Raw genomic sequence first — 16,849 nt, forward strand, 5'->3', positions numbered from 1 at the left:
TGGTTTTACTGTTGGTGTTTACTGATGCTTTTATTCCCATTTTACTGTGTTCATGGTTTTAGTGTTGCTTTTAACATTTCAACATTTCTGTATATTTTATTGTTGTAAGCCACCTTGTTAGGGAGGAAGGGGCTTCTGCCCTGAAAGGCAGCCAAGAATTATTTAAAATAAATAAGATTAATAGTTTGAGGGTCGAAAGGGGATAGCAAACACCAGTAAAACCTTATCACTTTAGACAGATTGCCAGGCAAAGGAGGTTCGTTTAGAAGAAATCTGAAGTGGGATTGGGGATTCACACTGAAAAATAGTTCGGAACAAAGGAAGATGCCCTATTAGGGCCCTGACTCCATCCAGCTCAGAACTGTACAGTGAGTGGCAGTGACCCTCCAGGGTTTCACACCAGAGACCTTCTAAGCCCTCCCTGGACACGTTGGGGATTGAAACTGCCACCTTCAGCATGTCAAAACATGCAAGAGCCAAGATCAAATAAAGGAAATAGAGGTGTACAAAATTATGCATGATGCGGAGAATATGGATAGGGAGACATTTTTCACCTTTTCCCATAATACTAGAACCCAAGGGGGTCATCCCATGAAGATGATTGGTGGGAGATTCAGGGAAAATAAAAGGAAGCACCTCTTCACACCGCACAGAGTTAAACTATGGAATTCACTACCACAAGATGGTAGTGAAGGCCACCATTTTGGATGGGTTTAAAAAGGGGGTTGGATAAATTCCTGGAGAAGGCTATCAATGGCTACTAGCCCTGATGGCTGTGTGCTACCTCCAGTATCCGAGGCACTAAGACTAGATACACCCATTGCTGGGGAACATGGGTGGAGGGTGCTGTTGCACCATGTCCTGCTTTTTTGGTCCCTGGCTGATGGCTGGTTGGCCACTGTGTGAACAGAGTGCTGAACTAGTGGAACCCTTGGTCTGATCCAGTAGGGCGTTTTTTACGTTCTTAGGTATGTGCGCTGCTTAACTCACCACATGGTGGTGGGTCTCAAACATGGGGCTTAAGCAAAGAGCTTACTCCAGGCAACTGCATTCATAGCCCAGAGAAGCCCTGTCTCTTTTTTTCCTGCTCTTTTCTCCAAGTACTGTAGAGCTCTACCTGCAATTTGTCACCAAAGCTGCCTGAGGCCTTCCTTTCGATCTCTCATTATGTGGGCCACTGCAGCTCCCCACGCAAGTGCCTTGGGCTAGTAGAGCAGAGCTGGAATACGGCTTGGTGGGGGAAGCAGGCAGAAGAAATGAGGACACAGGAGCCGAGAGAGAAGGAAAGACAAACTGAGTACTTGGAGGAAGGCTGGGGAATCACACAAGCAAGGTGAAGGTCAGGCTGTTGCCAAGACAACAACCCAGGCTTCACTTAGAAGTATTTACAGCTAGGTCAGGTCAGAGGGAATCAAAGTGGGACCCAGGAAAGTAATACTGTCCTTCTTCCTTCATTTGTCAGCTGTGACTGGTTCCTCACAAAGGTCCCGTGCACAGGCCATAAGGTTCTCAATTCAAATCCTGGCTGATCCCAACATCCTACCTGGGTCCACAATCATAGTCCCATAACGCAGTCATTACAGATCTACTCCTTCACACCACCCACTTCCTCTTTAGCATCCATCCATTTGTACTATTTAGCAATGCCAATGCCTTTTCAAATTAGCAGCACTAGAAAACATAGACTATCAACTTCCCTTACATCCTCTTCTTTCTAGTCCAGTGGCTATATTGGAATCTCACATTCATTTGCTTTCATTTCTCTCTACCAACTTCCCTGGGGTTATTTGGTAGGGTGAGGAAGGAGCTAGAATGGCAGCAGTAATTCCCAGAGTCCAACCAAGAGTGATTGAGTGACACCACCATTGTCAGAGATTTTGGATCTGTGATTGATGGGGACATAAACCAGTCAAAAGAGTGAGGTGGGGGTATAAACCTTATTATTCTGGCTTTAGAGGGTTTTGTATTTGTTTCTTTTCTTTTTGGTTTCTAAATATGATGGCCTGCCAGGTACAAAATTAAAAGAACAGAAAATAAAGACACTACAGAGGTATTAAAGATTAAAAACGGAATGACTGAGATTCATAAAAGAACCTCACAGCAGTGTTCCAGTAGCATTCTGCATATACATTCTGAATACAGACAGTTGTAGGATTCTAAGGAAGGAGAGGGATTTTTCAATCACAGCTTTTATCTGTACTTTATCCAAACACACACACACACACACACACACCTCACCACACTCTCCAAACAGCTGACAACCACCAAGGAGCAAATCTATATCAAGGTCACCCGATGCTGACTGTGGCATCATAACCCAGATTCTCATCCAGAGCATAATGAAGAACTTGATTTGTGTACATGCAGTTTAGTGCCGTGTCTTAGAAAATGTAATCAACATAGGCTCAAGGGATTGGTAACGGGACACTGAGCTTTTTCACTTCTAGGTCACTGGACAGCATCCAACTCGGTTGATTAATGACTGGCCAAAAGCCGTCGCCATCTGACAGCTACTTGGGCGACGTTGAACAAGATAGCTTTCTGTCCAGATAGAGCCAGAGAGAGAGAGAGAGAGAGAGAAAAGTGACCAGGAACATTAAGACCTAAAAAGGATATTCCTTCCCCTCTAGGTTTACAGTCTAAGTGACAGATTCATGTGACTGCAAAGAACAAATGGCAAACACAGAATTCGGTGGAAGTTCTAATACTGGTCTTGCACCCATGACTACAAGATCAGAAGCATGCTCCAGACTCACTCACTCTCCTTCCTCTTGCTGCTCCTCTCTCCCTCTCTCTCTCTCTCTGCAATTAAATCCTCCTCTCTTCCTTAGTTTAGTTTTTAAATCACAGTTTAGTGTTACACTAAAATTAATGCTAGCCACTGTTAGCTTTAACCAAGGTTAACCCTGGTTTCAAGCAAATCGTGGCTAGCGCTAACCTCCATGCACATGCAACATGCTATCTGGTTCTGTTCCAGAGGTAACAGTCTGTCACTTTCCAGCTACATGTCAGGCTGCAAACTCCCCTCTTCCCTCGGGGTGGGGGGGTGGGGGAGAGGTGTCACTTACATGCATCCCAGTTCACCCACTGCATCCCTTCCGGCTCACCTAGTCTGACTAGGCCTGGGAGCTGCTGGATGGCTACCCATGGCAGAGTTCCCAAGAGCCTCTTCAAGCTAGAACAGGATATAACCTGTAACCAAGATCTAAAATCATTCTGCACTGATGAAGGCAGACAATCCCTACAGCCAGCTTTTGCAGAACTGAGTTTGCAAGCATTTCTAGCAATTTCTCATCGATGGCTTGGCTTCTGCAAAAGCCCGGATTGAAGTGCATGCTGTCAGGCGGAGTGAAGGGGGGCATGCTGCAGGAAGCAGCTTTCAAAGGGGGTTTAGCAGATTGGAAGCACCGGTATAATACAAATAATAAAATAAAAGCTGGTGGGCATGCATCCTGCCTGGGCGAGGAGTGGCAGATTAACTCTCCCCTGAGACATCTAATACCGACATGATACTCCACTCTGAAGCATCTGCCGCTTGATTCAATATGGCACTGCTAGGTAGCATTGCATTAAACAAAGCAATTAACCCAGCAACTGTACCAATCAGCCTACATCTCTTAAGTCCCTGTAATTTAGGCGCGATTTATTCTCCATTCTCTGGACGACTGCCGTGCCAGCCCAGTTATTGCTGCACCCGTAAAAAGTTACAGAGAGGCTACATGGAGATGCCGCCAGCTGCATTTCATGTAACCATAAGATCTATCATCAGCTGTCATCATGCATTTGTTAACTCATCCCCTAAGCCTTCCCTGTTCACCTCGGACAAACGCACTCACATTGCACTGTCAGATAGGCAGAGGCGGATGGCGAGCGGCCGAGGCTGTTGCTTGGAATGCAGGTGTACTTGCCAGCATCTTCAGGCTTGACTCGGAAGATGATCAGTGTCCCATCAATCAGGATCCGGACCCTAAGCTTCAGGTCACTGCAATGGAATGAGAGCAAGGAGAGGAGAAGTGGGCAAAGGGGACTCAAAGAGGAAGGAAAAGGAGCAGAAGGAACCTAATGATGGACGGTTTAACATCAAATTTCTCCATGGAAATGTGTGGTCTACAGTGTGGCAGAGGGGATTTAGGTAGGGTGACCATATGAAAAGGAGGACTGGGCTCCTGTATCTTTAACAGCTGTATTAAAAAGGGACTTTCAGCAGGTGTCATTTGTATATATGGGGAACCTGGTGAAATTTCCTCTTCATCACAACTATTAAAGCTGCAGGTGCCCTGCCCTCTTTTAAATCTGGTCACTCTAGTATAGCTCCTGCAGCTTTAAGTGTTGTGATGAAGAGGGAATTTCACCAGGTTCTCCATATATCCAAACGACACCTGCTGAAATTCCCTTTTCTATGCAACTGTTAAAGACACAGGAGCCCTGTCCTCCTTTTCATATGGTCACCTTAATTTAGGGCCATACTAGATCAATTCTACTGATCTCCTGTGGCATGTAGAACAATTAACAGATGAGACCACAGGTGCTGGAGAAAGGATAAATCCTTTCCCTCTGTTGTTTTCCTGATCAAAATCCCCTCTCGGTTGCGCTATTTTCCCTGCAGAGGAAAACGTACAAGTATCATCTTCTAAGTCAAGATGTTGGAGGAGACTGGTGTTGGTGGAAGTGGAAGAAGGAACCATCTCGTGCTTTGCTTTTGGGCAGCAAATGTCTTAGGCCTGCTCTGCTGGGGGAGCCTGGAGGCATCTGATTGGCCACTGTGGGAATCATGATGCCAGACTTCGATGTTTGGCCTGATCCATCAGGGCTCTTCTTCTAGCTTTAAAGACTCATCCCCTTCGCCAGGAAAAAGCACCATCTTTAGAAGGATAATTTATGTCATGGCAAAACATGACATCAGGATCAGCCCTGGGTCCTTTTCCCATTCAAGAATGACCCTGGAGAAATGCACACGAACAAATGTTATGCTGAAATAAATAAATAAATAAATAAATAAATAAATAAATAAATAAATATCCATGGTACGCGTCCTTCATCATTCCCTGAAAAATACACATGGATTTTGTAATTCACCAAGAGTTCCCTTCCATAGTCCTGCAGGGCTGTTTTTCAGGGAGGAATAATGTTACATCTGAACTGGACTGGAAAGGAAGTCCCAGGCAGAACAGCTCCACTTATCTGCTTGAAGAATAATAATAAAAAAGGAACACTGTGGGTCTTTTCAGGACAACAGATCCTCCCAGAGGGGCTGGCTTAACTAGCATGCTAAGTGCTCCAAAGAGTAGAAGAGCTCAGCCACATTGAGGCTCCTGCGGTGTTTTAATTATTTGAGTTTCCCCAATTTGAAAAGCACGCTCTCCTTGTTCCCTGAAGTGGGTCTCTTGAATGTCCCCCACTGCTCATCCTGTGATGCTTGTTTCCTTATCGCGAGGCAAAGAAGCAGTGATCGTGTTCTCAGCTGGGGGAAATCATAAACAATACTGATAATCCTGACCAGAAAATAAAGGCAGAATGTCCCTTGGACTGCAAAATATTTTATCCCAAAGGGAAGCTGTGTTAGTCTGCTGTAGCAAGAATAAGAGTCTTGAGGCACTTTAAAGATTAACACATTTACTGCGGCATAAACTTTCATGGGCTAGTTCTACACTAGTGTTTTTTTATCAGTATTGAGGTTCATTGATAACTGTTGGGGGCACATTACACATTCTGTCTACTGCTTTTCTAGCATTGTTTCCCGCATTTTATTCTGTATTATCCGAAATACTGCAACAGATGTCAACAGAGGTATAAATGCACAAGAGGAATATAGTGTCACCATGATGGGGTTGAATTGGTATGAATCAAGGTGTATGTAGATCTGGCCATAGATTGAAGCCTACTTTACCAAATGCATTAATTGGTGTGTGTGTTTTTAAGTTGGTAGGTAAATATACACATGGATGCAGAGAAAATACACACACACACACACACACATATTATAGTCACGCAGGGACCTTATTTTTTCCCATGTTATATAATTATCCGGGTAGGACTGACTGTTTTTATATTTCTTTACTTCTCTCCTATAAGACACCACATATTACAAATAAAGTGGCCAAATTCTGTGCAATTGCTATAACTTGCCATAATCTTTTAACTGCCGATTGCAGCCTCTGATTGTGTGATACAATTTCTCAGCAACGGCTGGACGTATGTAATATAGTAATGTATGTATGTGTTTGGGATTGTCTGTTTGTTATTAATGTTTTTATTAGTTCTGGTCAATGACCGTAATAAATTTATTCGTATTATAGTTACTTTCAGAAACATGGTCAATGTTGACATTTACTGGCAAATCTTAAGACTATATGAGACCAATTGGAAAATGTCAGAAATCATTCATTCAGTGGAGATGTAATGATGGCTCCCAACAAGCCAGCCTTGGAAATGCTCACACTCCTCCTGCCTCTTCTTCCTCTTGGCAGTATTAACTAGAGAGCCAGTGTGGTGTAGTGGCTAAAGTGTTGGACTAGGAGTTGGGAGATCTGGGTTCTAGTCCCCACTTGGCCATGAAGCTCACTAAGTGACTTTGGGCCAGTCACAGACTCTCAGCCCAACCTACCTCACAGGGTTGTTGTTGTGAGGATAAAATGGAGAGGTGGAGGAGGATTATGTATGCTGCCTTGGATTCCTTGGTGGAAAAAAGGCAGGATATAAATGTAATAAATAAATAAAAATAATTAAATAAAACTATGATGTAGCATTACACATACATCAACAGTAACCATGGCTAAGGCTAGACATGTTTCCCACACAACCAGAATTTCAAAGCGTGGTCTGAAATGTGTTTGCAAACCATGCTTATGAGGAGACCTGCCAATAATAAATCATGGTTAGCATCAGCAAAGGAAGAGATAAAGATATCTACTCCAGAGAAAGGAGGAAAACAGGGGAGATAGCATAAATCCAAATACCGCTTCCTATTTACAGGCTCTTGTTTGCAGGAAGCTGCATGTGCACAAGACCTTTGCATCCTGGACTTGCTTTTTTACACTTATATTTCTGACATGGTCCTTTATCTATAAATGATGGGAAAGGAGGTGCCGTTAAGACATTTACTGAATATGCTTATCTTTGACTTTTATGTGTAAAAATCAGCATTTGTTAAATGCTTCTCTCTAGACCTAAACCCCCAACACACACACAAACACACACATAAGATTTACCAATAAATGCCAGTTTCTGGCATTTGGCATAACATAGGGTTCTCTACCAACTTGGAAGGCCACTTAAAGCATCTGATAAACAAATGGGCTCTAGTTATCACATGAATGCTTGCGTGCCGTGATAAATGCACTGGTCTATAAGGAGACACTGCTGTCAAAACAAATTACGTATTTGTTTTCAGATCTCCACTGTATAACAAGAGAGATGATGCGTATTCTTTATATATGATCATTACTTCATCTTAAAGAGGATACACGTTTGCTTATTTTGTAGTGCCTTTGGTTGAGAGTGGAAAGTTTGAAACGTATTGGATAAGCTTCAGAACTGAGCAATGAGCAATTTTTCTACAGTACTTTCGGGTGTTTTCTTCCATTGTTTCTGAGTTTTTCTTCTGTGAACTGGTGCATCTCTCTCATCATCTCTGGCCCAAAACATTTTAGCCAGAGGGATAAGATGGGAAACAAAGGAGGCCAGGTTCAGACAGCTGACATTCCTGTGCCTAGTTTTGTATATCAATAGCGCCCATGGAATATGCATGGCTTATGGGTACAGGGAAAAAGAGTTCCAGAATGTCATGGAAGACTCTCCTGTCCCCAGCTCAATTTCTTTCTGCAGGGCTGTACTGCACAGGATGGAAGGAGAGACCCAACAACTGGGTCTGAACTCACTTCTTAAAGTAGACATTCTCTTCCTCCCAATACCAAGTATAGGTCAGGTTGCCTGGATATGCCTCGGCCTGGCAGGTGAACATTGCATCCTGGGAGATGTTAACTGTGATGTTCTCTGGAGGGGAAACGATGAAAGGGGGTCCTGTGGGAAAGCAAGAGACAAACAGTTACCTCAGCAGTTGAAAAGGGGAGGGTGAGCTCATAGCTAAGAGCACATGGCCATCAGGAACAGGGAACAGGGATGAGCAGAGAAGCAGCGATCGCAGTGCGAGGAAGGGCCTGTCTAACAAAACCAAGATCTTAGCATTTTGCTAGGGTGGCCACTTACCAAAAAAAAGAGGACGCCACACACACACACAAAGAGCACATGGATTTGCATAACATTTGCATATGCTAATTTTATGCAGAAGTGCAATGTTAGAAATAATTTCTATCATTTAAATAGAAATCCAGGATATCTGACCATACTGGACAAGAGTATGACTAGCATTCTGTCCACACAGTAGCCAACCAACTGTCGACCAGGAATCCACACGCAAGACATGGTGTAACAGCACACTACCACCCATGTTCCCCAGTAATTGGTGTGCATAAGCATACTGCCCCTGGTACTGGCAGATACTAACTGTGGGTGGGTACCTTCAAGCCTCCTGCACACCCTCCCCTTGTAAAGTTCCATATGTTTAAACAGGCTTTGAAGTGGGCAACCCTTCAAATAGAGGACACCTTCAAATAGAGGACTGTCCTCCATAAAGTGGAGCATGTGGCTATCCTACAGTTTGCCTAGCTCACATGATCATGAACAAGCGCTTCCATAATCCCCCTTCATACTGTAAGCATTATTACTAGGAGATGAGAGCTGGAACTGGACTCATCTAAAACAAGGGGCCACAGTTTAGCTATAGAAAACACGCTTTGTGTAGAGAAGGTCCCAGGATCAATCTGAGACATCTAGGCGTAAAAGGATCAGGTAGAAGATGATGTGAGGATGCACTAGGATGGTTTTGTTTTCTGCCCAGGTTTCGTGAATTGCCTTTGGCCCAAAGACGAACACTGCTAAGAATAAGCTGCTAGTTGGGAATCCGCAAGGACTCAGTCCCATGAATTACCTTGGACGAGCAAGCGGGTGGTGTGCACAGCCTCTCCCTGGATACTGTAAGCCCGGCAAGTGTAAGCACCTCGGTCGTTCCGACTGATGGATACAACAGTCAGGCTCCCATCACTAACCTGAGGAGGAGGAGGGAGGGAGGGAGGGAGGGAGGGAGGAAGGAAGGAAGGAAGGAAGGAAGGAAGGAAGAGCATGAACATTAAGCAAACAAAATCATCGCAGTGACAAATGCACACAAATTCCAACCCCCCAGGGGGTTGGACTTGATGGCCTTATAGGCCCCTTCCAATTCTACTATTCTATGATTCTATGATACACAAGGCCAACTAGACTTACAATAAACTGAAATCGTTGCAGCTTTGGAAGGACTTTTTTTCTTTTTCTTTTAGGGAAATGTATTTAAGAATTTTTGGTTGGCCAAATAGAATAGATCAGCGTTTGCCAACCTGGCTCCCTCCAGATGTGTCCCGACTCCCTTCATCCTTAGCTACCAATTGGGCTGAGGGTGATGGGGGTTGTAGTCCAACACATGTCGAGACAGGCAAAGGCTACTATAGACTAATGATTCATTTTGACCATGGAAGAAACGATTAAAATCCCTATTTCTGCCTACTGCATTCGTACTAATAAAGAAATATGCAACACTGCCCCACTCTGCCCCACAAAATACCCAGCCCAGTGAGAACTCAGGACCTGTGAGTTTCCAGAACATGTGGCATGTTGAAGGCATAATTGTTCACATTGATCTTATTTATTTATTTATTTATTTATTTATTGCATTACTATACCGCCCAATAGCCGAAGCTCTCGGGTAATAGGTAGTGATACGACACCACCTATTACCATTAGACCGATCATCCATCTGGCCTGGTAACCCTGGTAACCCTCTGACCAGTAGGAACTCTCCAAGATCTCAGGCTGAGTTCTTCCCCAGCCTTCCAATCCAAGATCCATAAACTAGAGGTCAGCCATTAAACCTAACACACGACACATATAAAGCAGGTATCTGCCCCTGAGCTATGGACCTTCCTGAGCAGGACCTTACCTGATATTTGTTCTTATTACCCAAGAGGTCCCCCTCTTTTAGCCAGGTAACCGTCGGTTTAGGGTTCCCAAAAGCCATGCATGTCAGGGTAATGCTGCTGCCTTCTTTCGCCTCTACGTATTGGGGGGGAGTTTCTGTGAAGGTGGGGGGAGCTGTCAAGGAGATTGAAAAAGAGACAGAGAAGAGGAAGGAGGATGTATTGTGGTGCCATGTTGTATGGTCAAAGGACACAACTGTGAATTTGGTCAGAATCTTCTTGAACATGAGCCTTGCTGCTAGGCTACATATTCTTTGCACGTCAAAAATGGTTCCCTTCCCTTTAACCTGGAGAAACCAAAAGGCCAAGACATGCAAGAAGCAGACTGTGACATTTCTAGGTAAAGCTCATGTGTATACAGGTAAGCACAATGATTGTTTGCAGTGACACCATCGTCCTAGCTTTGCTATGCTATTTTATGCAACTGTAGTTGGAGACAAAACCTTGGTCTTGACTGAGTCCTACGTACAAGGAATCAAACTTACAGATACATGCTAATGCGGCAATTGTAGGGCAGAGCCTCCCTATGAAGTTCTTTTGCTGAGGAGCGATGATGTCATTGCCATGGAGGTGGCAATGGGAAAAGGAAGGGTAAATCTTCTTTTGAATAATTTGACTAGAGAGCCAAAGAAAATCTCTTACTTACCTAAAGCAGAAGGAGAGTCTCCCTACCCCCATTCACCCCAGCATTACAGCATAACTGTCAAAACACAGAGAGGCACTGCAACGCAGGCACTAATCTGCCTTTTGATTAAACAGGCTGTTGAAGAATTATAAAATAGGCCCAATCATAAATAGCTGTTAAGTCCAATTTTCTAGGAAGACATTTTAGCAATTTCAATCGACTCTGAAAAGAACTGATTTCGGGTGGCTGCCCTCACAGAGCAGGATTTATTTCTTAAAAGAAAGAAAAAATTAACCAGGCTAATGTGCTCAGGCAGGGAGAGGAGGGTGGAGAGAGATTCCTAATGCAATCCTTCGGAATATGATTGTACTCATGTTGCACTGTTGGACCTAGAGGATTATGTTTTTAATAAGGTTATTAAAAAACCAGAGAAAAGTGGTTAACATCATATGCAAAGGGAAATCAGATTCCTTGGACTGGGGCGGTCTTCACCAACCTGAAGCCCTCCAAATGTTTTGGACTTCAACTCCCATCAACCTCATACAGCATGGTCAGTGGCCAGGAATGCTGGGAGTTGTAGTCTAAAAGTTCCAGGGGGGTACCAGGTGGTGGAAGGCTAGACTAGGGGCTTCTCATGATGGGAGGTTATGGTGAATGATGCTGCATAAATCTATGACTTCTAATTTCTAATATGAAGGAGGTGCTGCCAAATTCCTCCCCATCCGCCCACTGGCAACTAGGGTGGAATTCTGAGTTCTGGCTGTTCGAAAGCATTTTCTCAATAGAAACAGAACCCACTGAATTGTGGGATGATTTGGAGGATAGCATCTCACATAACCTCTTGCCATCCTACAGCAGGCATGCAAGGTGGGGCTCTAAACTAGAACCCTGCCTCAATCAGCCTTCCCCAACCAGGTGCCCTCCAGATGTTTTGGACTTCAAGTTCCATCAGACCCACCCAGCACAGCCAATGGTCAAAAATGCCAATAGTTGTAGCCCAAAACACCTGGAGGGCACCAAGTTGGAGAATCTTGTTCTAAAGTCTCTGACGTGGTGATGGGCAGCAAAGACAGTGCCGTCTAGCTCTGCGTGCAACTAACCATGCCAGGCTTCTCTGAGCATGCTCAAAGTGGATAGCAGAATCCATCCCAGTTTCTGCAATCCACTCATGTATGCAGAAAATAGCTCCAGAACATCACAGAGCAAAACCAAGGAGATCTAACCATCCTTAATACAAATGCAGCATATCCAGTAATACAACATCATGCAGCACAGTGTTACATAGATGTTCCAGCAATGTTATGCTGGAATCAAAGGCAGGGGCATTACAATTAAGGATGGGTAAATGAAAGCTCTGGCGTGGGCTGGTCTATGAAGTCACGAAGAGTTGGAAGCGACTGAACGAATAAACAACAACAAATGAATGATGTTGGAGATTGCTAGGATTTCTCAAAAATCTTTTTGCCGCTTGTCTTGTGCCTGATTCCTGTTCACAGTCACATTTGCTACTCGCTCTGCATGAACAGGAAAATTGCACAAATCTAATAGTCATTGAATGTGAAATTCGCACGGCTTCCCCCAAATTTGTGTAACTTTCCTCCATAGACTAAAGCAGGGCTGATTCATTCCGCAGGGAAATTAGCGCAAACTGGGAAATTTGTGTAAAGTCAGATTGGGAAATTTGCACAAACAGGGAAATTTGTGCAAAGTCAAATTGGGAAATTTGCGCAAATCGAATGCAAGCACATGTCTGGCAATTTGTGGACATTTTTGGCAGACATGCTTGCGGTCACATTTGGGGCTTCAAAGAAGAAATGTGTGCATGTTTTGCAAGCAAAAATGAAATTCTCATGTATCCCTAATTACTACGCAAATGTTCACTGATGCAGGGCACTGTTATGCCAATGACTTTGAGCTTCTCTCATGCTCTTTCTGTTATTATCTAATAGCTTCTAATGCAGGAGAGAGAGAGAAAGGGGGTGCAGCATTTGTAATGTCAACGAGCATTCTGGCAGTTGTAGGTTTTGCATATCATGGCTTCATGTATGAAAACGCCTAAATGGGAAAAGGGAAAGGAGGGTGAGGAAGCCCTCCATGTGGACTCCAGGCAACCGTTAGAAATCTCATTAGTCCTTAAATATACTCCTGCAGAATTCCATTTTCCCCAGCCCTGGGGCAACTGAACCAGACACAAGTTAGTTTATTTCTCACGATTCATTAAGTTTCCACAATGCAGCCAGACTGGTGGGTTTCACTTTCTCCAGCCTACAATACCCCAGTGTTTGAGCTGCCAGCTTCATGGCCTGGGAAGTGTTAAACAAAACAAAATTCTGGTCGCACCAAACGTGGTTTGAGCTTACCGTTCTCTTAACACATGCACTCCGAGGCAGAAAATTTCAAGGTCACAGCTTATGCATGAGAAGGCTTGCGCTTATACCCACTCTGAATATCGTTTAAAAGCTGTGAATCGAAATAGCCCACTACCCTGTAAGTTGGCTGTTCTTATTCAGGCTGAGCTGGAAGTTCTCTCAGCCAAGCGGTGGGTGGGATGAAATGGTCTTATACCTTCAGTATTTTTGTTTTGCTGCCTCCTCTTTGTGATGGCCACATTCTTACCAATGGCTGCTAGCTGCCCAAATAAGCCCAATTGCAACAAGACAGCAGGCTCGTCTACAGCTAAGGGTGTAGTGGGGTGGAGGATCATGAACTTACCTGCTTCTGCAATCCTCCCCCAGTGTCTATATAGCTGTGTGATGTCCCAGAAGGTAAGAAGGACATCACGGGCACCTTTTTTTGGGGGGAGAGGAAGAGGAGCCACACATGGTGAAAAAGTAAGGAACCCCACACACCAAACTCCATGCCCAACCCCCCTGCCATCCCAGGGATGGCAAAATTGCTGCCCCCAACCCACCCCCATGGGCACGGAGCCACCCCACACAGCTCCATGTACATTTGAGAACCTGGGAGCCTACGCCACACCACACACCAGTCATTGTCCTCAGAATTGTCCCAGGACCAAAAGTCTCTGGTCGTCCCCAGTTGACCCCAGGATCTCCCATGCATCACTCAGATGCACAGGGATGACCTAGAGACGACCCCGGGATATATGCATGGTGTAGACATGCCCCAGGTCATGGGGTGGGGGGAGAGAATGGGAGCTCCACTGGTGTTCCAATTATTGGTAGCTGTCTTCCTTATTTCCTACCCACTCAGTCCTCTACAATGAGAAAAAAGTCACCAAAATAAACCCTCCCCATTCTACCACACAAAATTGGGATGCTAAAAAGGGGAACAGGATGGCTCCATCCTAATTCCTATAGGTGTTGTGTTTCTCAGAAAGCTCCTGTTTTCGATGGGGGACAAATGACGAGGCCTGCTAGGTAATCCACAAAGATTTTATTAAGCAGCAAACATCTCTTCTACCTAAAGGGAGCCTAATCTCTTGGAAACTTCCCCCTAGGCAAAACTATGCAAACTAAGCGAGACAATTGTCCAACCAAGGAGAACAGGAAGCCCCTTCCCAAACGCCCGTAACTTCAGAGTGCCTGGTGTGGAGGCAGGTTCTGACGCAATCCCAGTCGGACCGATTTTCTCATGCCTTCCTTCCGCTCCATGCACTTTAGCTTCCGGCGGACCCTAGCATCAGCTAGCTTGTTGGGGCGCTCTCCGCCAGAAGAAAGCTCACTTCCCACTGAGCCTAGAGGTAGGGTGACCATATGAAAAGGAGGACAGGGCTCCTGTATCTTTAAAGTTGTATAGAAAAGGGAATTTCAGCAAGTGTCATTTGAATGCATGTCACACCTGGTGAAATTTTGTCTTCATCATAACAGATAAAGCTGCAGGAGTCCTGCCCTCTTGACCAGATACAAAAGAGAGGAGGGCACCTGCAGCTTTAACTGCTGTGATGAAGAGGAAATTTCACCAGGTACGACATGCGTACAAATGACACCGGCTGAAAATCCCTTTTCTCTAAAATGACTCTTTGTCCCAAGTTCTCTCCACCTGCTTTTCTAAGGTAGCCTTCCCCAACCTGATCCTCTCCAGATGTACAGAATTGCCATGCTCATCATTCCGAACCTCCAGCAACATCTGGAGGATAGCATGTCCCCCGCCTACTACAAGTTAAACCTCTGAGCAAATGCACCAGGTTGTGGAAAGCTGTTGTAAGAAGCACAGAACAGCTGTCTGTAATCAGTGAAGATGGTGAAGGCGGGGGGGGGGGGGGGAGAATCGGCAAAAAAACCCAACCAGGCCTGATTTAGTATTCTGAACTGTAAGAATTCCAAAACAAATGTAGCTCTCAAACAGAACCACAGTGACCTACTTAATGTGGAAGTAGCATCTGCATTAAATCTGGCACATGCAGTAAATTACGTCACAAGCCCAGGAAACCTGGGAGTAAGTCCCATTGAACTCAGTAGGAAATACTTTTGAGTAGACATGCAGAGGATTGCACTGTAAGGATAGTATCCAATGTTAGTCCCAGATAAAGTAGACCCATTGAAACAAACGTGATGTAAGGAATACCTTACATCCCTTCCATTTCTATGGGTCTACTCTATGTAGGAGTAACAATGGATACTACCCTGCATGTTCAAAATGGGGGGGGGGGGGAAACAGAGCTATTCCTTCTGCTGGCAGAGATTCACTAAGAGATCTTCCACAAGACCCGGAGGCCCTAAGATTTTCCCAGAGTATCTCCAATCTCTTGGATGCTAGAATATTTAAGCATCCTATTGAGGCAGCTAAACATTTGTAGAAGTTCCCCAATCATGGGACAGGGGAGGGATGAGAGGACATAGGTAACTCCCCAAAGGGGATGACGTTTTGACACAGCAGTCCCTGTGCTAATCTCTTTACAGCTCTACAATCAGATGTGGCAAAATAGTCCGCTTTCCCCAAAGAAGATTCAAAGGCTCAGCTCATCAGAGCAAAAAATTAATAAAATAAAATAAAATAAAAACAAGAAGAGTCTCTGATGTCCTTGGGAGTTAAACTTTAAAGCAAAACCCATGCCATGGCTTCAGCCAGGCAATGCTCCTGAGCTTTGTGGCTGCTTAAAGATGGTGCAGCTGCAAGAAAAAGCAGTGTCTGCTTCAGTGAGCATGCCTAATACTTCAAGAAATGCACATTAAAGGATGTTCAGTTGAGTGCAAAGCCCTTATTAAAAGTTAACAAGGCCAAGTGGCTCTTTCTCCTGAAGGTCTGTTCCTCCCATCTCCCAGGCAGTGTCTTAAGTTAGACACAGAACTGAGCCATTTAACAAGGCCTGCGTCCTGCTCATAGCTCACACTTTGCCCCCTTTGAACATCACTGATCTCTAACCACCACCCCTAAAAATCTGGTACAGCTTGTTAAGAAGTCGTCCCAAACCAATTGCAAGAGTTAAAGGTGTTGAAAAATGCATCTGGTCTGAGATGGTAGGTAAGACGCAAAGGGATTGACATCAAGACACACCTGTAAGTCCTTGACCGGTCAATAGAATAGAATAGAATAGAATAGAATAGAATAGAATAGAATATTTATTTCTTACCCACCTCTCCTTCTGGATCGAGGCAGGGAACAACATTAAATACAAAATCACAATAAAATGCATAAAACTGGTTAAAAGCATATTAAACTGATACATTTAGGGTGACCACATGAAAAGGAGGACAGGGCTCCTGTATCTGTAACAGTTGTAGAGAAAAGGGATTTTCAGCAGGTGTCATTTGTACGCATGTCGTACCTGGTGAAATTTCCTCTTCATCACAACAGTTAAAGCTGCAGGTGCCCTCCTCTCTTTTGTATCTGGTCAAGAGGACAGGACTCCTTTAGCTTTAACTGTTATGATGAAGACAACATTTCACCAGGTGCTACATGCATTCAAATGACACTTGCTGAAATTCCCTTTTCTATACAACTTTAAAGATACAGGAGCCCTGTCCTCCTTTTCATATGGTCACCCTAGATACATTAAAATAACAATTTACTGTCGCGATAGCAAAGGGTGGGTGCTACAGATAAATGGAGCACCCCTAGAGTGACCCGCTGACTGACTCCTTGGTTGAACAAGGATTGTACCTCGAATATTTTGAATATTTCAAATAATGTGTGTTGCTATATGTGAGCAATTCTGTATTTTGTAATGGTCTTTGTGCTACAAACAAATAAACTA

General features: G+C 44.3%; 1 protein-coding gene across 1 annotated transcript in view; it reads right to left on the minus strand.

The window, feature by feature from the left end:
- Positions 1 to 16,849, minus strand: part of IGSF9B (immunoglobulin superfamily member 9B) — a 125,593-nt gene that overhangs the window by 53,993 nt on the left and 54,751 nt on the right. The window contains exons 4-7 of the mRNA XM_063139123.1: positions 10,031 to 10,182; positions 8,987 to 9,104; positions 7,878 to 8,019; positions 3,837 to 3,982 (exon numbers count right to left, since the gene is read on the minus strand). Of these exons, the coding sequence (XP_062995193.1) occupies positions 3,837 to 3,982; positions 7,878 to 8,019; positions 8,987 to 9,104; positions 10,031 to 10,182 (558 nt within the window). The remainder of the gene's footprint in view (positions 1 to 3,836; positions 3,983 to 7,877; positions 8,020 to 8,986; positions 9,105 to 10,030; positions 10,183 to 16,849) is intronic.

This window comes from Elgaria multicarinata, chromosome 12, assembly GCF_023053635.1.
Source record: "Elgaria multicarinata webbii isolate HBS135686 ecotype San Diego chromosome 12, rElgMul1.1.pri, whole genome shotgun sequence".
Lineage (NCBI taxonomy): Eukaryota > Metazoa > Chordata > Lepidosauria > Squamata > Anguidae > Elgaria > Elgaria multicarinata.